The sequence below is a fragment of the Nothobranchius furzeri genome, chromosome 2 (assembly GCF_043380555.1).
Source record: "Nothobranchius furzeri strain GRZ-AD chromosome 2, NfurGRZ-RIMD1, whole genome shotgun sequence".
Taxonomy (NCBI): Eukaryota; Metazoa; Chordata; class Actinopteri; order Cyprinodontiformes; family Nothobranchiidae; genus Nothobranchius; species Nothobranchius furzeri.
In genome coordinates, this window is record NC_091742.1 from 55,607,716 (window position 1) to 55,632,860 (window position 25,145).

Here is a 25,145-nt window from a genome sequence, read left to right on the forward strand (position 1 = left end):
GAAAATTTAACCTCACGGTTATTGTGACCAAAATTATCACAGTTTTCGGTATTTTCGCGGTATTTTTTAAAACGTGTTACATTTTCAGACGAATAAACTCTGTATATCAGGAAAATATTGTCCTCAGTTTGTGTCTAAATTTTGCCTAAAATTTGTTATGTTGTAATTATGTTGTTTATTTGTTTACAGTTTTCCCCTTTAGTCTTTAAAATACCAATAATTGCCCATAACTTCTTATTTTTTGTCTGTTTGACGTCATCATTTTAAAAATATTAGATCAGATGATACTCAGTACTCAAGTAGCCTTCTAATCAGATACTTTTTTTTACCCTTACTTGAGTAATAAACCCTATATCAGGAAAATATTGTCCTCGGTTTGTGTCCTTCCAGTGAGCTTTGCAGATGTGGGAAAATGTCATCAGGCAGTAATCATTGTTAAATTCATAATTATTCTCGGAGAGAGACCAACTCTTATCTGCCCCTGGGAGCCCCGTAATGCATAGCGTCATTTCAATATGGGGGTGTCCGCGACACGGTTTATATGCAGGTAGCAGCGCTGCGGCTGCTTTATATAGTGACTCGTTGCATTCTCCCTCAACCCAAATCCTCGGATCACGCATTTTAGCTAAAACGCTAACGTTAGCTTGCCTTGCGTTGACTGTAGAGTTGTGGGTGATGGTCACGCAGATGTGTCATGAGATTTGAAGCGTTGCTGCCTTTCACAGACACTTTTTCTGCACGTGCTGCAAACAGGATAGCCGTCTTCTATCAACTGTCCCTCGGCATTCTTCAAATATCCAAAAAATGCCGTACTTCCCACTTTGTCTTGTTTGAGGGATAATAAATGTCCTGAGCGCTGCAGTCTCCTCCTTTGGCCATTATTTCATCTTTAGCTTCAAGAAAGTTTTGGCTGTAAACAACAAACCGCGCATGTGCCGCCGGCAACTTCAGCAGATGATACGGTGGCTGGTAAGGGTCACCGCGCCTACACCGCAGCCACGGCAATCCACCGAGATAATATATTTTTTTAAAAACAAGACGGTTACTATTATTGTCAACTTTTTTACCGGGGTTGACCGCTACACCGGTTACCGTGACAACCCTAGTTCCTACAATCACACAAAATAACATTCATTAGGGTTTTGCATCCTTTGGTGAAACAGCTTTGGTATTTTGTATTATATTCTAGACTAAATGCAACATGATTACAGCACCAAAGCATTTCTGTATGCCTTGTTCTGACCACACTTCCTTGATGACTTTTGTGCATAATTTTGAAAATGGTTGTCTTGACACAAACTGGTCTAAGATGAACCCTATGTGGAAAATAAAGCACTCAGGCAGCTTGCTTAGAAAGGGCTCCCTCTGCAAACCAATCTCAGATTAGCACAGTTGTTTTTATTGTCAGTTCTGCCCATGAAAACCTGTCAATGGTCCACCGTTTAGACTCAGTATGAGCCATGTGTTGAGCTAGTCTTTGTTATTACACACTGCTGAAGGAAAACACAGGTATAAAACTACTCTTTGGTTGCTTAATACACTAGTGGCAAATGTGTCTTGGTTCCTCTCTAACATATGTGTACTGAAACTCTAATTTCCCTCTGGGATTAATAAAGTATCTTTGATTTGATTGATATCAACTTAATGAAAAACGAGCTTCACTGTTCTGCTCTTTCTATGTATGAGAAGTTTGGGTTATTATCCTAAATATGAAAAGTACAAGGAATTGTGTGTTTCTCCTAGTTTAATTAATACATTTGCAGTGGTCTCTAGTAGGAATGAATGCCTTGTAAGTCGTTCTGTGGGTACAAAAGCCCTGGTGGACCCGTTTCATGATCTAAAAGACTGCCAGATCAGAGGAGGGCTTCAGACAGCAGGATTTGGGAGTCTTACTTCCTGATATTTGGACATCTCACCTCTGATTGGCTAACAGCAACATGGTTCTACCACTGACCCCTTTTGTTCTGCAAGGTCAATGTTTTATCTCCACAAATAAACACAAGCCTGAAGGAGTTCTGCCGTGTGGTGGAGTTGCTAATGCTAACAGTTAGCTTCTACTAGCCGAGACATTCTCTGCTGTTTCCTGAACGCTTAACCAACAACAGCCCTCCCCGTCATGAGTAAAGATGGGTGAGTCCATGAATGTTAAGTGACAGTGGGACAAAGATCTGTCAGGATTTTCAAATCTTAGTTTCACCATCTATTTTCTCTCAGAAGCTAGTGCAGGAGATTGGGGTAGGAGACTATTTTCATGTTCGGCCTGCATGAAAAACTTAGTGACCTATTTTAATCAGAAATAATCATTAAAAATGTTTTATTTGTACATTGAATCACAACTTTAAGTAAAATAGACACCCAAATAAATACTTTTCATTTATATTGTGAAAAGTAAATGAAAAAAAAAAAACATTAGAAATCAGGGGTTAAATCAAATAAATGAAGGGATTTTAAAAATGAGCAGTTAAATTAAGAAATTTGATTAACTCCAATAAACTAAGTCATTTTGTTTTATGTTGGTAGTTCATCCTAATTCTACATGGTTTTATCTTTTGTATTATTTTTATTATTCTGGTAATCTTATAACTTTGCATTCATTGTAGTGATGAAATTTTTAAGAGTGATAAAAATAACTGAGGCCACTTTTAGACTTGTGACTACATAACCAACAAATACTCCAAATATGTCAAAGTTTAATACCAGCGATTGCATCATTAGGTCTCAACGTTCCACAAACCATTATGTACACACTAAAAAACTTTCTTTACAACAGTGAGGTTTGGAAATGAATGCAAACGTCCGTTTTAACATAAAACAAAAATGTCCTCGGAAGTCGTAGACCGTTTTCCTTCCAGGTAATCTTCAACACGTGGAGGTGTCAACAGCTGCATTAGCAGCCTGTCGCCGAGTAGTTCCAAACGCACCACAAACCAACCACATTAACACCAATGGTTATTTTTACTGCAAAGCATCAGAGACAGTAGCAGATCAAGACAAATAAAATATTTCAAACATTCATGACAGGTCAGTAAAATATCCTAAACCTTTCCTCTCGTCTTTATCTGCCAGTCAACAGGGTCACATGAGCTGCTTGATTTTGATTTTCTATGTTTTATAGAAGCAAATGTAGCTCATGATCATCTGTGTGTGTGTGTGTGTGTGTGTGTGTGTGTGTGTGTGTGTGTGTGTGTGTGTGTGTGTGTGTGTGTGTGTGAATGGATAAATGACCTTTGACTCAGAAAGGTGCTATACAAGTGTGTACATCCAAAAGGACCATACTTCATACCCTAACCTGAATCATTATCTTGTTGTTTTCTACACAGCTTCAGGTTTAAATTGTTCAGATTTTAAGGAGCTTTTGTGGTCTTTTTATGTTCAAAATTATTAAAAAAAAACTTAAAAACTTTGTCCACATTAATGTGTTGGGTTGTACATGTTGCTAACAGCTAACGCTAATGTATGTCTGACTGGTTATTATCCCAAGACATGACTGATACTAATTTATATTTGTAGTTTTTGTTGATTTTAAAATTACAAATAGTATACAGCATTAGCATAACTTTGCACCCACAAAATAGTATCAACTTGAATTTGTTAATTCTCTTCCGCTTATCCGAATTTGGGTCATGGGGTCAGCAGCCTAAGCAGATAGGCCCAGACTTCCCTCTCCTCAGCCACTTGGGCCAGCTTCTTCAGGATTCTCTGGTCAGCTGAAAGACATAGTCCCTCCTGCGTGTCCCGAGTCTTCCTTTAGGTCTTCTCCCAGTTGGACATGCCTGGAAAACTTCACCAGGGAGGCATTCTGCCCGAGCCACCTCAACTGGCTCTTTTCAATGTGGAGGAGCAGCAGGTCTACTCCGAGACCCTCCCGAATGACTGAGCTTCTCACCCTATCTCTAAGGGAGAGCCCAGCCACCCTGCGGAGAAAACTTATTTCAGCCGCTTGTATCCACAATCTCATTGTTTCAGTCACTACCCAAAGCTTGTAACCATAGGTGAGGGTAGGAATGTAAATCGAGAGCTTTGCCTTCTGGCTCAGCTCTCTCTTCACCACGACAGACCGGTACAACGCCCGCATCATTGCAGATGCAGCACCAATCCATCTATCGATCTCACGCTCCAGCTTTCCCTCACTCGTGAACAAGACCCCGAGATACTTAAACTCCTCCACTTGGGGCAGGACCTCATCCCTGACCCAAAGACGGCATTCTACCCTTTTCCGGCTGTGAACCACTCCAGTGAAAGCTGAAGATCACGTTCTGATGAAGCCAACAGGACCACATTATCTGCAAAAAGCAGAGACCTGATCCTCAGGCCACCAAAACGGATGCCTTCCACACCTTGGCTGCACCTAGAAATTCTGTCCATAAAGGTTATGAACAGAATCGGTGACAAAGGGCTGCCTTGGCTGAGTCCAACCCTCACCTTAAACAAGCCCGACTTACTGCCGGCAATGCGGACCAAGCTCTGACCCCGGTCATACAGGGACCTAACAGCCCGAATCAGAGGGCCTGGTACCCCATACTCCCGGAGTACCCCCCCACAGGGCCCCCTGAGGGACGCGGTCGAATGCCTTCTCCAAATTTACAAAGCACATGTCGACTGGTTGGGTGAACTCCCACGCACCCTCCATGATCCCCCTAAAGCCGGGTGTACACTGTCCGACTTTTTCACTTTTTTGAGCCGATTTTCCACTCGTGTGAGAATCCACAAGATCGGGGCGAGTTTTGCGCCGAGCGTCGTGTAGTGTACAGGGGGTTACGAGAGGCGATTAACACCACATGACCAGCTACCGATCAGCAATTGTGAGCTCGCACGGACTTCAGGAGTGTTTGATATTTTGCTCGTCCCTCGTGAAGGTATCGCATTGTTGAAGCGGTGCTGCGAGCAGCTGCGACCCAAAAAGTATCAGAACCGCTCACGGCGCAACACCGCTCGCCCACTATTTCCCTAATAACACACGTTGTTCATTTTTGTTTCTACACGTTTTTTTACTCACAAAGATTGTCAAGAAAGCGTGTTTGTTGTGTTCATGTCAAATTAAACTGATCACAAAACACAGATTTACTTTCTTTATTTCGTTTTCCTCATCCAACCCCCATAAATCCCCGTGTGTCCTCCTGCAGCACTCCCGAAGGACAACAGGCAAAACAAGACAAAAAAGTCTGACGTGTTGTGTAAAAACTGCTATTTTTAGCGTATTTTTAGGTCCAACGTGTTGCTACCAGACGTACAGTGTGAGTAGTCAGGTCGCATCCGAGAACTGGGTCGTGCAGTGTGAGCACATGACTCGTGATATCTGCCCTGCGAGGAAGTCGTACAGTTTGAGCTGAAGCTGAGTGCTACGAGTGAAAACGTCGCACAGTGTCCGCCCAGCTTAAGGGTGTAGAGCTGGTTCAGTGTTCCACGGTCAGGACGAAAACCACATTGCTCCTCCTGAATCTGAGGTTCAACAATCCGACGGACCCTCCTCTCCAGAACCCCTGAATAGGCCTTACCAGGAAGGCTCAAGAGTCTGATCCCCTGTAGTTTGAACACGTCCTGCGGTCGCCATTCTTAAACAAGGGGACCACCACCCGGGTCTGCCAGTCCAGTGGAACTGCCCCCGATGCCCATGTGATTTTGCATCATAACCACTATAGGACTAGTTTAGATAGTTGAGATGATAGAAGAGAAAAAAAAAACAGTGTGCATTTGTTGTCGTTTATATTTACTGCAGTTTCCAGTACTATAGCATATGTGTTGGTTTAAATGGGCAGTAACATATGTGGTGTGTAGGAGGTGACTGTGAACGCACACAGACAGATCACCGGACTGTGCAGGTTTCTCCCCCCTGCATCTGTAGTGTTCATATCACCCATCAGCTCCGTGTTTTGGTTTCATGATCCACAAAATAACTCTTTTGATTCGCTTTCACTTCTCTGGCCCGTTTAGTTTCATCTCAGCAGGCAGCGGGCTCCAGGAGCTCACCGCGCACCTCTCGCCCAGCTTCACATGTCAGACAAAGTTAGTGACTCGCCGGTGCCACTGGAGAATATTTATTTTCACTGCTGTAGACGCCAGACACGGCAACGGGAATGAAATGAAAAATGCATATTGACGGATGGGAGCACAACCCCAGTGGATTGCTACTGAGCGAATGGTGTTGGCCAGCGTCGGGGGAGTCAGTTTTAACTGCTTATAGCTAGTGTTCGTGTCCCCAAAGAACAAAAAGCAAAAAGAAATCAATGACTCGCCTTTACCTTAAGCATAAAGCTTGGAGAGCAGCCAGAAGCAAAACCAGGACTGGGTTTGGACTAACTTCCTGTGAGCTTTGACAATGAGCAGTCCAGCTCTTTTTCTTTTAATTTGTTAATAATGAGACTGTCAGTCTTCAGACAGAACACACAACTGACAGGGCTGGAGCTCGGCAAACGACAAATCTTTTTAAGCCTCCAACACCTCATCTATCACTGTCTTTAAAATTCATCTCACTTGATACTGATGTTCTGCTGTCAACAAGCATTTCACCCTCAAAGCTGCAGTTTCTAGCTACAACCAGATGATGTCCTCATACCTCCACCTTAAATCTGCCTCTGACTCACTACGGTTGAAACTTCATGCTGACATTCGAACACCCCCCCTCCTTTTACCTCTTCTCTCTTGTTTAGTTGCTACTCTCCTCCCTGTTTTCTCCTCACGGTGCCTCTATTATTGTAGGCTTTAGCTCCATTGCTTTGCTTTAATTGTTTGCCGAAGTTTACTAGTTTGTTTTTTTCTTTAAAGAAAAGAGACAAAGTTATCCTTGCAGGACGAGGCACTTGGTTTAAGCAAGAGGTGACACCGACCTGCGACGCGACAGTGGGATTTGAGCTGGAAGGAGGGAAGTGTAGTGGGAGGTGTGTGAGAGAAGACAGAGAGAAAGACAGAGAGTTAGGCCTCATTGCCTCCTTGGCAGGCTGCCCTCTTGAGATTAGTCCATAAACATGACGTACGAGTGGACAGCTGCCACGTCGGGATCCTCCGTTCGGCAATACTCCACCTCCGACCACCTCCTTTTCATCCACCGACTCCGCCGTCGGGAGTATTTACAGATGCAACAACACGCAGTTAAACAACTCTCTCCTTCATGACCCCAAAACTAGAATTAAAACAATTAATTACCGTTAACCCATACTGGGGGAACATGGTAATTATCAGAGCACAGCCACAGAGATAATTCATCCACACACACGTTTCTCCTCCCTTCACCTTCCTTTAACTTCCATCTAAATTTAGAGGGAGGAAGAGGGGAGTGTGTGTGTGTGTGTGTGTGTGTGTGTGTGAGCATCGGCGGTGAAACTCCCGGGGAGAGGAGGCTGCCTGTCTATAATTAGGTTGAGCCACTTCTCGCCATTGTTAACATCCTGCTTTAATATGAGGAGGACCCCTACCTGACCCTTTTAGGCATCTTCATTTCTACATGATGTCTCTCTTTCCCACAAGCCTCCTCTGCTTTCCCCCCCTGTCCTCCCTCTCTGAACCACTTTTAGATCACTGTGCTCCCTTCTGTTTTTATCTTTTTCCATTTTCTTGCTCTTACTTCTCTCCTTGGCCTTTTCACACAAACCTAATTTCTCTTTTTTTCTTCCCATTTCAAGCTCCTTCCATCCATGTTTCTATCCCTCCGTGGCTACCCTCACTCCCCCTACGCTACTGTGCCGGCTGGTGTATTTTTGGCCATACGGTCTCTAGAAATGGGCTTTTTTTTTGTGTGGACATTAAGGTCATCGACTTAATTAAGAACGGCGAGAGAAGGTCGGGAGTTCACCACCTTTTTCCTCCTTCATTCATCGTCTCTTTGCTTTACTTTGTGCTCTCCTGACCCCGGGATAGGACAGTGGAGCAAACATGCAGCGCTGTGCATGACAATCAACACACATCTTTCTTCTTTTTTTTCTCCTTTCTACAGAGAATCAAAATTCAGGTCAATACTGCTGAAGAGCGACAGGGAGAATGAGCTTTGTGGATTTTTTTCTTATTTTGCAATGATAATGACATTATAAGCATGAATAATGCAATGCCTGCTATGACCTTTTTTTTTTCAAATAACCAAGTGATTTTCATGACTCTGAAGAAATGTACCGAACCCAAGAATGTAGTTTTCTTTTTGCATTTGTTTCCTCCACAAAAGACAGTCACACACTCGCCTGGCGGCAACTCAATGTATTCTGGCATCTAGATGTAGTCTCGAGGACTTGGTGAAGATCATTCCAGTGGCTTTGACCATGGCATGGTTTCTGGCAACAGCAATGCTGGTCTCTGTAATTCAGAAACTTCTACTGCAGGGGTTAACGATTCTGGGGCCCTGTCCACACGTAACCGGGGATCTGCCAAAACTTAGATATTTTTCTACGTTTTGGCCTGTCATGCACACGAAAACGGAGTTTTTTCACACAAAAACGGATCTTTTTAAAAACTCCGGCCAAAGTGAAGATCTGCGTTTTCTCCGTTTTGGGTGTCTGCGTGTGGACAGACAAAACCGGAGTTTTAAGGTCCGCAACGTCACTTTCCGCGACAAAAAAATGCGACATCACGTGTGCGACCTGTGTTTACACTAGCCGACAGCATGGAAGCCCTCAGAGCTGCGCTCGCTTTATCAGTTGTCCAAGCGCTTTTTGCTTGTTTGTTTTTGCAAGCGGAATTACTGCTCCTTGCGGAAGATCACAGACGAAGGACGAGGTTAAGAACGGGGGAAGTACTGCCGCCTGCAGGTCTGGCATGTCCTTAACAACGTATTTATCCGGGTACGTGTGGACAGAGTTTTTTTTTTTAAACGAGGTGGTGTGGATGCAAGTTTTTGGAGGGGCGGATATTCGTTTAAAAAAAAAACCCGGCTACGTGTGGACTAGGCCTGGGTCTGGAGGGCCAGTTTCCAGCAACTTTTAGTTTTAACCCTGGTTCAACACACCTGATTTCAATCAGCAGGTGACTAACAGGCTTCTGCAGAGCCTGATGAGCTGCTGCACAGGAGATTCAACCACTGAATCAAGTGTGTTGGAGCAGAGAAACCACAAAAACATACTGGAGATTGGCCCTCCAGGACTGGAATTGAATACCCCTGTTCAACTGGGTTGTGCTTGGTTAATCAGTCTCGATGGTCCAGTCAGTTGGCCCATCAAGTTTGACAGGTAAGCTAAAGTGAATGCATTAGTTGTCACATGCCACTTCTGGATCGCCATAGCCAATAGCTTTTAAGATTATTTACTGTTGTGGCTTAAGATTATCCCATGCCGGGCCAAAAGGGCCTAAGCTTCCCATGATTCAAATGTTTTTCCAGGATAAATTTGCAGGTAAAGCGGTCAAGAAAGGAAAACCGGTTGATGTGGATGGGGTTTAGAGGGAGAATTAGGGTTAGAGTTGGGATGGAAGCAGTGGCGGCTCCTGAGAAAAATCTCAGAGGGGGCGATACATGACGACAAAGTCTACCTGTTTAACCAAATTTTCATTTCCTCATACGGCTCTACAAACCTATTGTCTAAGTCAGCCTATAGTCTTTCTAAGCAAGGTGATTATTTTGACCCTTCAGCAAGTGAATACTCAAATATTACAGTAAAGTAAGTAAATCAGAAAGTATTACCATACGTGTGTTAAATGCTGTGATGCAGTAGTCATAGTTGGATCAAATGTGAAAACTAATATACAATTTATCATGAATACAGACTTGTAAGTATAAAATATATGATCAATGAACAAGTGGAACACAAAAAACAATCAGCAATAAATCAGCTATCTGTACATTTTTATGAAAGAAAATAGGGTTTTGTGAAATGTTTCATCAGTCATTTAAGTTTTCACAATCTGGTTTGTTGCATTTTGAGTAAAAGAAATAAAAGTTTCACAGTGAGTAGTTTATGCCACAAGCAAAGATAAGGAACCTGTTCATTTGTAATCGAACTTTGCTCGTCTGACTTTCAAAGCAGCAAAGTGATCGATGACCTTCTCATTGAAGTCAGGCATGGACCAGACTAGCTCCCTCTCTGTGGACAGCACGGCCAGCGCATTAAGGCGTTCCTGGCCCATTGAATTACTCAGAAATGTCTTCATTCTTTTGAGAGTTGAGAAGCACCTCTCCGCCTCAGCTGTCGTCATTGGGGTTGTGATGAGGATGTTCATCAAAGCGGCGACAGAAAACGTGTCCTGGAGGTTGTATCTCATGAGAAGCTGAAACAACGCCAGCGCACCGCAACAGCTCCTGAACTCAGGGTTCTCATAGACCAGAGATAGTTCTGTCTTCAGTTTGTTCTTGTTGAGCATGGGGTATGCCTCCACCGTGGCATTCAGAGCACCCGCGGGAAATGTGTGGCAGTGCTGCTCAAACATTGCTGCTTGTAGCAGTGTGGCACTGATCAGGTGGTTGGTGAAGGAGAACCTCTCTCTGATGTGAGTCAGGATGGTGTTGCAGGTCTTCTCCCACAGCCTCTGCTTCTTGTCCTCTCCCAAGGCTTTTCTCCTTCTGGTGGTGGGTTCTGTGGCCTCCTGCCGCTGCTGTTGAGATGACTGCCTGAGGGAAGACCAACAATGCCTGTCAGTAAATCCAAATGTCAGAGCAAACAAAAAATTAGACATAAGAACATGACAACACTAAGAAGTTTTATGCATCAAAAATAACATTTCTCTGACTTGAGTGTGAAACAGTGACATGGAAAGTTTGCTTATAATATAACTTTGAAGTGTTTTGTAAATGTCACATGGTTGTCTGGCAGATAAAATGCTGATTATTTTGTGCTTTGGTTATAATTCTGGTTAGCTTAAAGGGCTATTCCACCCCTAAGTAAAATTTTACCAGCTCTTAAAGGTAGAAAGCTCAGTTTGTAGACAACTAGGGGTGCACCTGTCGATCGGCTAAAGGTCGAGTACAAAGGTCAGTCTGTGGTTTCCATTCACTTGCCTCACATTGTAAAAGGGAATCGGTGATCCAACTTCAATTAATTGCGTAAATAGGTTACAAGAAATTGAACTGAGTTTGTCTAAGTTAAATTATTAATAGAACAAATTCATAGTATTGATTTAGGTTGGATCACTTCTTACCTTTTTTGTAGTCCACACACCACACCTTGCTTTTGAACAATACACATGTCAAATAACAATAATAATTTTATCTAATTGCCTCAACACTGCTCATGAAGATCTGGAGGGTGTGCTTGATGAAGACTGCATAGATGTCCTTCTTCTGCAGTTTCTTGTACAGGATGTCCACGTGAGGCATCATTTTACTAAACAGCTACAAAAAAAAAAAAACCCCAAAGAAAAACAATAGGGTTCCAATGCCCTTTGGGCTTGGAACCCTAAAAAACTGGAAATCCTCGTCCTGCAGCATCCTGAGAAACCCACATGCCTTTCTCATTGTGTTGCCGTCAAAAGAACCAGATGAGTTGATAGTTTCAAAACGCTGAATGAGGTCTTCCAGGTGCCCATGCACAGTGTTGACAGTTCTGCTGTTAAAGCTCCATCTTGTGGCTGGAGCTCTGGGCATCCTTCTAGCGACCACCTCATCCAGAATGCTGGTCCGTTTGGGCGAGCGGACAAAACAGCTGGCAGTACCACTCAGACCAGAAAAAAAAAATTCACGGCAGGGATGGTTGAGTTTGCTTGCTGCATAATCAGACTGAGCTGATCTGCATAGCAGTGCACATGATGAGCATTTTGGAAATGCTCGCGCACCTTTTGCTGGACCCCGGCCTGCCCACCTCTCATCACACTGGCTCCATCATAAGCCTGGGCGATGACCTTCTCCTTGTGAGCATCAGGAAAGAGGGTGATCAGTCTGTCCAAAAGCACACTGGCGATCGAGTTGGCCGTCGAATCCACAACAGGGAGAAACTCAAAAAAGCGCTCCTGCACTGCATGCTGTGCGTCGATGTATCTAACCACAACCACGAGCTCTGTGTCTGTGTTGACACATCAGTGGTCTTATCAGCTTGGATGGCAACAAATCTAGCTGCCATGACGTCCTCAGTAATGCGCTTCCTGACGACCGCCAGCATGCTGTCCAGCAGCTCATTCTGAACAGTTTTTGATGTGCCCTTGAAAACAGTCGTTTTTTTCAGGTGCTCCTTAAACACCTCATCCAAAGGCACCACACCAAGTCCACTAATCCCCGAAAAATGCCTGCGTTTTTTGAGCCTTTCATCTTTTCCCCGCGAGGCTAACTCGAACACGCCACAAAATTTGACACAGTCTATGAGGCGATTAAGGAGATGTCGGTTCCTGCTCACCTCCTCGTTATGGCGGCGGACTGCCAGGCAGTAGCTGCTGTCTAGCTCCTCGGTGATATTAACTCGTCTGAACCTAGAAAACTTAAAGCAGCTGTCCATGTGGATTTTTGACGCTTCGTGTCTCTTCACCTTCTCAGCCAGATGGTGCATGTCGGTGACTCCTGTGGTCGTCCACGAGCTGTGGGCCACCGTGGCGTAATCTGGGTTGAACAGCAGGCATGGGAAGCAGAACAGCGACCCTGCTGTCTCACAGCCCATGAGCCAGCTGGTCTGGTCATACCACCTTCTCGAAAATCCTCGATTATAGGATTTCCTGCCTTTAACTGCTGCTTGTTTGATGTTGAGATTTGGTCCTAACAGTTTCGTTGCAATTTTTTTCGCGTTGGTATGACGAATAAATGGAAACTCTTTCAAAGAGACAACAGTGTTGCTCCGGCAGCTCGCCATGATGGAAATGGTTTGCCGCTCTGTGCGTGCCCTTAACGTTACCTGTATTGGGGTATAACGTGTGGCGTAGGCATATAGGGAGACGTCCCAGCAGCCCCTAGAAGCTTCGTTGTTGCTCCGGGAAGTTGGGGGAAAGCATTTACATTAATTTCAATGAGGGCAATACTGATCGCCCCCATCACCCCATAAGGGTGGAACTCCCAGCAGGGAGGGCTCAAACTGGTTGGACAACACAGACAAGCAAACCACAATGGTGGACCTGAACAGCAATGATGAGGAGCACATGAAAAAAAAAAAAGCTCCTTTTTTCTTGGGAGGACGTCACCCCTATCGCCCCCTATGGACCAGCCGCCCCTAGATGGAAGTAAGGGGTAATGGTTTTGCTAGAACTGGTGAGGTGAGGTTTGGGTTTATTGGTTAGGGTTAGGGTTAGGTTTTCTCCTAGGACCACCGATGGTTTAAAGAGAATGGTCCTAAAAAATAAAATATCCAGTTACCAGCAGCTGTGTGTATGAAACCATCTTGTTAATGTCAAAGGTGACATAACCCTAGATCAGTGATTCCCAACCTGGGGTCCATGACCACTGGAATGGGGTTCCCACAAGATTGTCCCAATAACACATCCAATAGTATGATCAAAACTCTGCATCAGAGTTATATCTATGTATGTTTGTATAAGGTTTGTAAATAATCAGTTTATCGTGCGTTTGGAGGTAGCAGTTGAGGTTTGGCCGTTCTTGGTTTGTATTGGACAACGACAACAAGGTCCTCAAGAAAAAAGTTTGGGAACCACTGGAGTAGAACCTTGATGCAGATGGATTAAATCCAGTCCTAAACCTTTGGGATTTGGTGGAATGGGACCTTCATATAGGTACAGCTCTATGATGCTGTCATGTCAACATGGAGCAGAACCTCTGAGGAACGTTTCCAACACCATGTTGAATCTGACATGAAGGATTAATGTAGTTCCAAAGCAAAAATGGGTCCAACCCAGTTCTAGCAAGGTGTACTTAAAGGATTTTTACCTCATAAGGTTCGAATACCGATGTGAGGGTGGTACCAATCTGTCCTTGCTTTTGTAGTGATCCTACTTCGGTTTAATTTCTTCCCCTTCTTCACGGTGACCCAGTACTTTAATTGCCATTATCAAGGGAGAATGTAAAGAGGGTCACAAAGCCTCCAGTGCATCCTCCTCCTTGTTTTGATGCTTTCAGAGGAGCTAAAACACAGAGATAATAAAAACAAAAAATCCCAGTTTACCTGAGTGCGTCCTGTTCTACGCTCCGAAGCCCAGAAATGTGGTACAGATCTCTTCTTATTTTTTTCATAAATATCTGTGAAGTTTGTTTTCTTTCATCGTGTTTCTTTTTACACTAAAATAACAACTCCTTGGGTGTTATTCTGGTACTTTGGTTGGGCTTCTATAGCGGGCTGCGTTTCACTTTTGGAATTGTTTCTTCCTGTTTCAAATCTCCCAGTTTTGAAGTTTGGATTCTGAGGTGAAAAGTCACCCTGGATGCTGATTGGACTCGGCTTGCCCACTCTCAAGGCGTCACGGCGTGGGTTTTCTTTTCTCTTTGTTCATTCCAGCAGCAATGCCGCTTTGATTCTTCTTGTTTGAGACTCTTCCTTTTGCCTTTTTTCAAAGTTGCTGCCTGAAAGAAAGAAGTATTTATTTGTGTAAATGAATGTGATGCTACATTGATGGGATACAGTTCTGTTTTCACGAGGACAAACCCGAACATATTTGACAGTAATGCACAAGTCAGAGTTACACATTCGTTGATGCAAAAAGAATTATTACTGGGAAATGTCATCATGTTTGGATTATGTTGTGTGTTTTACAGCAAACCTTCATATGTTTGTGTTTAGGAGATGTACTCTAAAGGGATGGTCCTGGCCAGCGCCATCAGACAGGTCCGAGGACTCGGAGACAACAAGTTTGAGGTTGTCACTTCCCTTCGAACGTTCGTATTTCGAGCTGAAAAAGAAGGTACAACAAGTGCATCCTCTTCTCATTTTTTTCTCCTGACATTTTGCCGTCATCTATCAGTGACTCGATCTGTTCTGGCTGCTTGTCAGTCTGCCTCTGTCACTCTGACCGCCTGATTCACTGCCTGCCTTTGTTTTTTTTCTGCCTCTCTTTTTGTCCATTCCCAGTCTGTCCTAGTGTCGCCTCACTTTTCTAAATGCCTTTGTAGCAATCTTCTGTGTTTCTCTCTTATTTTGCCCCCCCTACACTTTATTCTCCTTTCTTTTCTGAAGTTTCTTTCTCTTGCTGCTCTTAAGTGTTATTAGAGGGTTTTACATGACTCAGATTCTTATCACTGTGCAGAGAAATTATTCTGTGCTTCTGGAAGAGTTTCTGCCTTTCAAAGAGCGTCTGAGGAGATCAATGACAATTTTAGGCCTCTGCATTAAGTACAGGGGAGTGGTAAGGCTAATAGTAGCAGGCAAATAACTCTGGAATTTTAGCTTACAAATACACTTTCATGGGGAGAAACTGTCACCTAGACAACTGTACAATCAGCTTAGCCTGGATTCCTAAAATAACAAATGTACCTGTGTGAATCTTTACATTACCAATAAACAGAATTCCTGTATGCCAGTTGTTTAATCTGTAATCACTCATTATTTTAAACATCATATTTGGTATTCGCTATTTTCTCTCTACTTTGCTTCCCTTAATCTAGACTTTTTTGTAATGATTTTAAATGGACAAGCAAATGGTCAATATGTTGAAGAAAATATAAAGTATAAAGTGGTGGTTTAAAACTTTAGCACTCATCCCCAAAAGCTATTTTTTCCCAGGATATTGAACATGAATATCATAAATATAAAGCAGTTATGTTAAGCTGAAACAAAGAGTGGCTGCACAGATTCTGTTTCCTTGCTTGAAATCCAGTCATAAAGTGAACCTGGATGTATGTAAAGACAAACTAAAGTCTCTGTAATAATCTCATCACTGCTTCCTGTCTATCCCTCAGCAAGACAAACAGATAAAAAGTTGCCTGGGCTTATCATCTCACAGGTGGAAGCTTTGTCTGTAATGAAAGAGGAAAGAGACACTTTCCGCTCCTCGCATTGAGCGATCAACCCCCTACCTGCTTGATGGTGCTTTATTAGGCAGCTCATGTCGAACCGCTCATTCACTTATCGAGGATCTGTGTCTCAGGTTAGACATCTTGTAGATTTACATTGAAAAGTGGATGTCAAAAATGACCTAACCAATATATATATATATATATATATATATATATATATATATATATATATATATATATATATATATATATATATTCACTGCTCTGTAGTGACATTTTATGCCTTTCATAGACTAGTCGCTGTCACGTGATAATGACCGACAAGATGCAGTCCTCGAAAAAGACAGTAGGTGACGAGCCCCTGCGTGTTGGGAGGCGGTGCGCTGTGCCAGAGCGTTGGTATCTGATGCCCGCGGTAAAATGGACATTTGACTGAATTGTGACCTTTACCCTCTTGCAATTTAACCTTCCCCTCAACCCCATCCTAACCTTAACCAGCTTGCGCATGCAGAGCTCTGATTGTTGACATGCTCCAGACATCTGCGTCCTGAGCACGGCCACAGTAACATTATCAAATCAGGTGTCACCACCTCAATAACAAATTTAACACGCAATCGTTCATGTCGGCTCATTTCCTTTTATGTTTTCTGTCTTTTATTTGTGCCTGATGCTTTTCGCTGCTGTGGAGCGGGGCGCATCACCTGTTTTGTCCTCCGGTGATGCACCTCACTGGTGTGGCCGGCGAGCACTCCGCTGTTTTCGCGGTCGGTAGATCTTTTAGAACTGCAATTCAAAGGTAACTCATAAGGTGAATATGTATGAACCCAGGTAGCAGTTTTTCTTTAGGATTGAGAGGAGATGCAGGAAGATAATAAACAGGCAGGACAGAAAAATAGTCACACAAAAACAAGTTAGTTTTTGTACCTGGTGGTTGCAACAAACAGACACCATTGAAGGTAATCAGAAGTGAGGAACAGAAAATGAAATAATTATTTTAATGTTTAGAGCAGCAGGAACTCTGAGAGGCTGCAGGCGCATCAGTGAGTTTGCGGCCACTGCGCAGGGGGAGGGGGGAGAGGGCTGAAGCAGGATGCAGAAAGTACCGCTCTTAAAAGAGACGTGTTTAACTTTGAAAATGTGGGCGCAATTTTAACTGTCAAAAACTCCAGCGAACCTACCCAACCAGAATAACAGTAAATACAGCAACACTAATAGACAATATATTCATAAATTAAAGAGAAAATAAAATAAGTAGCGGGTTACTCATCAACGATATTAGTGACCATCTTCCAGTATTTGCCATCGTACAAAACTTGAAAAATACTGGAAATAACACAAAAATAGAAGAGCCCAAACTGACCCGGTGCAGAACAGCAGAACACATTGCAGTATTAAACAGCATGATCCAAGTAAAGCATTTGAAACCTTTTTAACAATAATACTTGAATTTTACAATAAAAACTGTCCAATTAGAAAACAAAAACAACAACAAAATAATAAGCCATGGATGACAAAGGGACTACAAAATGCCTGTAAAAAGAAGAATACACTATATAAACTATTCATATAAAAACTAGAACAAAAGAGGCAGAAAACAGATACAAATCATATAAAAACAAACTAACAACTATAATTAGAACTAGTAAAAAGGAATACTATGACTAATTACTACAACTGAACAAAAATAATACCCAAGAAACATGGAAAATATAAAAAAATATTAATAATAACGATAGCAAAAAAAAGCCCAATTGAGGCTCTGGCCAGTAAAAATGGAATTCCTATAAATAAACATGGAGAAATTGCTAACGCACTAAATGATAATTTTGTAAATATTGGGACCAATCTAGCTAATAAGATAGGAAAACCCATAGGTGAAATTGATGTTACTGAACACATAACTATTAGTATAAATACCATGTTTATTAAGGACACTGATGAAAAAGAAGTCATTTCCTCTGTAAAAAAAATGTAAAGACAATAGATCAAAAGACACTGAGGGTTTTGACATGTCATTAATAAAAAGCATAATAGAATGTATTGCAAACACGTTTGCATACGTTTGTAATCAATTATTTAAAACAGGTATTTTCCCCAGTAAAATGAAAATTGTGAAAGTTATACAAATATTTAAATCAGGTGATAAAAAACAGTCATCCAACTACAGGCCAATCTCTCTATTGTCTCAGTTCTCCAAAATAACAGAGAAAATATTTGTAAGCAGATTGGATGATTTCACTGAAAAAAATAATCTACTAAGTGAGCATCAGTATGGATTCAGAACAAAAAGATCAACGACAATGGCAGCAATTAGCATGGTAGAGGAAATAGCTAAAGCGATTGATAAAAATTATACAATAGGAATTTATTTAGATCTTAAGAAAGCCTTTGATACAATAGATCACAATATCCTGCTAACCAAATTATATAAATTTGGCATAAGAGGAACAGCAAATAACTGGTTAAAAAGCTACTTAACAGGAAGACAACAATTCACAGAAATCCAAAATGTAAAATTACCAACAAAACAAGTGTCCTGTGGGGTACCTCAAGGTTCAGTGTTAGGACACCCAAGTTATTCACACTTTACAATAATGACATCAATAAAGTAACCAATCAATTGAACTACATTCTCTTTGCAGATGATACCAATATGTATGTCACAGGGAAAGACATAGAACAACTATTGAATATGGTTGGAAGTGAACTAAAAATACTAAAGACCTGGTTTGACAGTAACAAATTATCATTAAATCTAAGTAAAACTAAATACATTATATTTGGAAAACAAAATCAAAACAATCTTCCTAAATTAATAATAAATGGCGTAGAAATAGAAAGTGTAAGTGAAATTAAATTCTTGGGTGTCACATTACACCAAAGGCTGAGCTGGAAGCCGCACATAGAAAATGTTCAAATTAAGATGTCTAAACTTATTGCAGTGTTAAATAAATCTAAACATATTCTAAATGTAAAATCATTATTACTCTTATACCAATCATTAGTACTTTCTCATCTGATGTACTGTCTGGAGATCTTGGGAAACACTTACAAATCTCACATAAAACTTGGCTGCATGGTGGCGCAGTTGTTAGCACTGTTACCTCGCAGCATGAACGTCGCAGGTTTGAAACTCGGCTGCGGCCTTTCTGCGTGGAGTTGCGTGTTCTCCCCATACATGCGTGGGTTTCCTCCGGGTACTCCGGTTTCCCCCACAGATCACAACATGCCCTATAGGTTATAAATTGTAAGTCGCTTTGGATAAAAGCATCTGCCAAATAAATAAACAAAAACATAAAACCCATAGTTTTACTACAGAAAAGAGCAATAAGAGTAATTACCAACTCTGATTACCATGCACCAACACACCCCCTGTTTATAAAACTAAAAATATTTAAATTTACTGATCTGGTCAAACGACAGACAGCACAAGTACTCTATAAAGTACAAAATAAAATATTTCCAGACTGTATTCAGAAGCTATTCCAGGTCAAAGAAACTCAGTAGGAACTAAGGGGAGAAGGACAATTTGTAAGAGAGAAAGTAAGAACAAATGTTAGAAGTCAGAGTTGCACAACAGTAGGAGTCAGATTATGGAATAACTTGGACACTGGAATCAGGGAATGCAAAACTGTTAAATCATTTTAAAAAATGTACGTCAAGAAGATGATGTCATACTACCATTATGACCGTATGTGAGCTAGTGTATCTGATAGATGTGAGTGAAAATGTAATGTTCTTGCACAAGTTATAGTATTTAAATCTCTGTTTTGATCATTATCATACATTGACTTATTAAGATTACTGGTAGTTTTGTATAGTTCTGTCTTTAGTTTTGGGTATTTTTCCTCTTGCTGAGTTATGGTTGTTGATGCTCATCATATTTCAATTATTATTATCATAATTATTATTTTTATCTCACTCTCATTTTTATTATTACATTACTTTTATCTTATTATTGTCATTTCTTTTTTTTTTTTCTTTTTTTTTTGAGAAATAATGTGATTGAGTAAATAGGGTAGGCATAAAACGCTAGGCTTCAGCCTACACCTTTTTGGTTACTATAATCAAGATTCTGTATTACTGTGTTCTTCTTTATTTTCCTTTTAAATGACCAAAAATAAATAAATAAAATAATAAATTATATATATATATATATATATATATATATATATATATATATATATATATATATTACAATACATGGGAGACGATACGATGTATTGGGATGCTTAGTGACAGACAATTTTTGCGTTTTTCATTTTGAATTTAATTGGGGGAAAAAATCAGGCTAGACGCTTTCAAAATACATCCAGCGTTATCATGAGATCTCCTCCTTCCATCACAACGAAGTCAGCAACAGCTGCTGCCACCTAGCAGTCAGAGTTTGCATTGCACCACGCACAATAAGCATGGTAAATATTTGCATGGGATTTCTCATGACCCTCTGTTTTGGTCATCGTACACAGCTGACTGACAAATCGGGGGGAAGAAAACTCTACCATACAGTGGATATGACCTGAGGGATTCATGGTTTATCTCAAACAGCAGCAGTTTAATGACAACATTAATAAAATGCGGTTTTGAAACAAAAAACTTTAATGCAAATTGCGGAAATTAGTCCACGACCAACTCCAACAATATCAAACAATCTAATTAAGTCAAACATTAATAAAAATATTTTGTCAGGATGATGGTAAAAAGTGAAACAGTTAATGTATTAATGTTTTAAACATTTACCTGTTTTAAATTAAATGAATCCGTCTACAAAGAGAACAGACGTCTCAGCACCCAAAAGCAGTTTTATTCCATTTTCCCTTTATTGATTACAGGTAGAATAAATGAGTTCACTTTAATTCTCCAGTTTCTGTTTCTCAAAACAAACCTTTCTGTTTTGGAATACAAAACCATCCACCACTGTTAAAGACAACCGTCTGAAATGTACTCATCAGACAGGAAATCGAAGTATAATTTTGTGCCTGCTGGCTGTTCACATCAGGCCTCTGTCTGCGTGAAACAAAAAAGTGACAATGAACCAGCTGTACGTGCAGGAAGGGCTTAATCTTAAGTCTTAATTTCTCAACAAAATAAGGAGATTTGATGAAGACAAAAAATAAAATTATTTTTAAAAAAAGTCATCCTTACTGCTTTCTTCCTTTCCCGACTCAAATACAGTCGTAGCATTGGTCTGTCAGTTGAAAGGACTCGACTACTAAGTTTTCATACTTGCCCACTAAGCGAATGAAGCCTCCAGCAAGTATCTTTAATGCTAGGTACCTGTGCAATTGACACTGTGGCAGCTGGCCCAGATATTTTACACTTCCTGTCACCACAGCTGTCCTGGTTGTAAATGTGTAACTGTTTCAAGTTGCAGTGCGTTCTCCGCTCGTTTGATGAAGAGGACTCGAAGCATAATGTGCACATGAAAGAGCGTTAGCAACAACATCTAACTCTTGTAGGGGATTTTTTTACCCCCATTTTAAATAAAGCTAACATATTAGCCAGGTAAATTATTTTATTCCCAAAGCATCCCGCGTTGTCATATCAAAGGCCTTCAGCCATTCTTTTTATCTGTTTATGGTTCGTTTATCACAGCTCGCTGCTCGTCAGACGTCACGCTCAGTCGTCCTACAGGAGCTGGATCCGTCTGATTTGTCCATGGCCTCTGACTCTTCCGGGAAAGGCAGGAAGCCTCTTTGCAGAAAGTGGCGGCTGCTCTCGTGGTAAAGATTTAGCTGGAGAAATGAAGAAAGAGCGAGGGGTAAAGAAAGGCGGATAGAAAAAAAAGTGGCCTCATCACCTCATGCATCTTTAAGCAGGCCTGCATCGCTCGCGCCGAAGAGTCATCAATCTTTGGGGAAGCACACAAAAAAGGAGACACGAGGAAAAGAGAAAGAGTAGGTTAGTGGAGTTAAGGAGCTGCTGGCTTGATGGAGTTGGAGAAAGAAGGGAGGGGTGCAAAATGATGGAGCGATGGTCAGAGTTAAAGGCATCCAAGAGATGTAGGAGAAGAAGGAATAGGAGCAACGAGGAAAGGGAGGGGGATTAAGGAGAATAACGGGAGTGAATGATGCTGGAGAGGCAGACGCGCAGTCGGTGTGTGTGTGTGTGTGTGTGTGTGTGTGTGTGTGTGTGTGTGTGTGTGTGTGTGTGTGTGTGTGTGTGTGTGTGTGTGTGTGTGTGTGTGTGTGTGTGTGTGTGTGTGTGTGTGTGTGTGTGGAGGGGAGACATGGAGGTAAAGAGGGAGATGAAAAGGACAGAGAGAGAAGTGAAGGGGAGAAGAAGAAGAAGTGAGTGAATAATTGAAGGCCACCGGAGAGAGTTTGCACACAGCTGTCGGCTGATTCCCCACTTGGTCCGCAGGTGTCCTCTTCCTTCAGGTACTGTCAGCTCAAGAGAGGAAAGATGGGAAGAGGAAGGAAGGAGGAGAGGCAAGCGGAGAGAGAGAGTGATGGAAGGCAGACAGGATGTAGAGGGAAAGTGTTGGCGGGGTGTGGAAGAGCTTCAGACAAACACGCTACATGATAGAAGATGAGATTTATCGTGTAAAAAAATAAATAAAACACACCGTAGCTGATTTGTATTCTGATGCCTTTCCACCAGTGCGTTGTAACACACGTTGGTTTAGTGTGAGATGACAGGAAGCGGGTCAGAGGGATGTAGCGAATGGGCTGGCAAAAATAACACAGTGGTTGGGAGCAGGCCAGAAACAGAGCAAATGCAGAATTATAAACCATAAACGACCTTTCTTGTTTTTTCTGTACATGCAGGAGTTGAATGGCCTTATTCCATAAATGTTTTTATTGATGTGAACTAAAACCTCAGCCAGTTTTCACTCTTTTATGGGAGGAAAATGATCCGATTTTCAGAGTTTGTGGCATGAATTTGTTAAACAAATACAAAATAATAGAGGTCATGTTTGTTTAAATACAGCCTACGCAAGCATTTATTCTGAACGTTAGCCTCTTCAGACCTAAAGCACAGAGAGACAGTGTGATGAGGAAGTTTATGAAGCTGCATCTTGGCCTAATTCAATAAATAACACACGACCAGAATTGATCATTCACGTAATTGAGAACAAATTAAAGGTGAATTTATAACTTAGTAATGAAATAGTGACCAGTTTAAGTATCTGGTTATTGTCAGGATTACAGTTTTAAAATGTAGTTATCATTAAACCCACATTTTGCTTTTTTAGTTAAAGAGACAATGTGTAATTTTTACCATTATTCTCTGGAAATATCTATCAAAATGTTGTTGAAAATAAATTTATGCCCAGTTGTTGAAAAATATTGGCGACTTCTTAACATATAACCATAAAAATCAGGTCTAAAATACATGGGAGTGGGTCTAAGTCTCTGGGTGACACCATATCAGACGCCATGTTTCCTTCTATGGGAGCTGGTGAGGTCAAAATACATTTACCGATTTGTAACAAATAAAACTTTGGCAATTAATAAATGTTGTTGTTTTACACGTTTACCTCTTCACTTGTTGCCAGTGATGAAAGGGAGAGGTTGTGCTCCCAGGGATTTTTGACCCTAATGGCCATCCGTTGGTAAGGTCTTACTCAAACACAAAAATATCGCTTACTTGCAGTGATTTAGGTATTAACTGTCCCCCAGGGAAAATACACAACATCATTTTAAATGAGAAAATGTTGAATACTTGTTCTTTTAATATGATCAGTGAGTTTCATGGAAATGGTCTTCAGCCCAAATCGCCTGCTTTTTGGGGTCGAAGAAGCCAGTCTCTTCTGGGTCACAAAGAAAATTGATATTCATGGACTCACCCACATAGGCTTACGGCTACATGTTTATTTAGCAGCCAGGAGAGAGCAGAGCATGTCTCGACTAGTAGCAGCTAATCATTAGCATCAGTAACTCCACTACATGGTGGGACATGTTTATGTTTGTGTTAGTTACGGAGATAAAACATCAGTGCTGCATTTTTCTTACCCAAGAGTGAATGAAGGCCGTCTGTCCTATTTATGTCCGTGACATTGTAACATGTCAGGTTCATGTTTTACACCGGTGTTGTATGTTTTAGGTGTTTTTTAGACTACTTCTCTTTCTATCTGATTATAGTTATTGCATAAGTTGTTGGATCCCTAAATGTTTTGGCATTGTTGGTGTTCAGCACTTTGGGCGGTCTTTAGTGGTAGCAGTAAAGGGCTCTACAAATACATTAATGAAATGAAGGCAGCGAAAGAGTCGCATTGCTGTTATCCAATCAGAAGTGATTGCATATCATGAAGATTAATGATTAAGACTCCAAATCCAGCCGTTTTCCGGCCCTAAATACTTTGACAAACATCTAACCCCCAGAGCTTTTGTTCCACAGGAGTCAACTCACAAGGCACTCATTCATTCTGGAGATCAAAGCAAATGCATTTAACACTTCCTGGATGGAACTTCCCATTTCTGCCAGAATAATTATGTAATACAAAACAAGTGCTTATGACATTACTTTTGTATGAACACGTCTGACACTTTTGAGATTAGATATGTTATAAAATTATGGAAATCCACTTTTTCACTGTTAGCTCATAAATCCAGTCATAAATAGTATCTACTTCTTTTAACGGAGATTTAAAGATTCAGCTACAAAAAGGTTGGACCCAAAACCACATTTCAACAGATCTGAACTGTCCCGTTGAAATATTTAAATGTAAACATTACACATTTAGTGGTATTCAAAAACTGGCTTCTGAAGTGAATCATACAGAGTTGTAATTAAGGGCAAATTATGTGAATTGACGCATAAATACTTAGGTGAATGATATATTCAATGCTTGTGTGTTTTTGCATAAAATGAGAGAAGACAAAGAAACTGGCCACAGTCCATCTGCTTTGTGTATTTTTCCTGCATTCTTTTTTTTATTGCTGTTGATAGAGACTGTGTGGGCGGCTTCTAAGATCCCTGTTGAGCGCTGAGTGGACCTGGCTCTCATCTCATCCACTTTCTGTGAGGATTATATTCCTCTCTTCTTCTTCTCTCTCTATTTAAAGTGGAAGAGTCTTTCAAAAAGATGGCTGTGCACATATCTCCTAATAAGCAATGAAGCTGGATGGTTGTTGGGTTTTAGTGGCAGAGAAACAAAGAGATCGGTATAGTTCTTTTCTTTTTTTGTGTGTGTATGCAGAGGTGAGGGCATGTTTTCACGGCAAGTGAAACAATCTTTTTGGCAGGCAATGATGGAGCTTCATGTGTGAGATGGAAGCAAATGAATTCACTATATGTAAAACATACAGGCAGAAACACACATGCAAGCATATGTGACCTGCTATGGATCCATGTTTTCTAGTTTCACTCTATCCTCCCACCTTTTCCCTTGCTTCATCCTTCAGACTGCAGTCAGACTGACAGCCTGGCGGAGAAGAAGAGAGGAATGGAGGAGGAAGGAGGCTCTGAATAAATG

The 25,145-nt window shown here is 41.3% G+C and overlaps 1 protein-coding gene across 3 annotated transcripts in view; it reads left to right on the forward strand.

Annotated features, from left to right (window-relative positions):
- Positions 1-25,145, forward strand: part of arap2 (ArfGAP with RhoGAP domain, ankyrin repeat and PH domain 2) — a 251,081-nt gene that overhangs the window by 40,835 nt on the left and 185,101 nt on the right. For all 3 annotated transcript variants that reach the window (XM_070546657.1, XM_070546659.1, XM_070546667.1), the window contains exon 8: positions 14,553-14,673. In XM_070546657.1, coding sequence (XP_070402758.1) covers positions 14,553-14,673 — 121 coding nt within the window. The remainder of the gene's footprint in view (positions 1-14,552; positions 14,674-25,145) is intronic.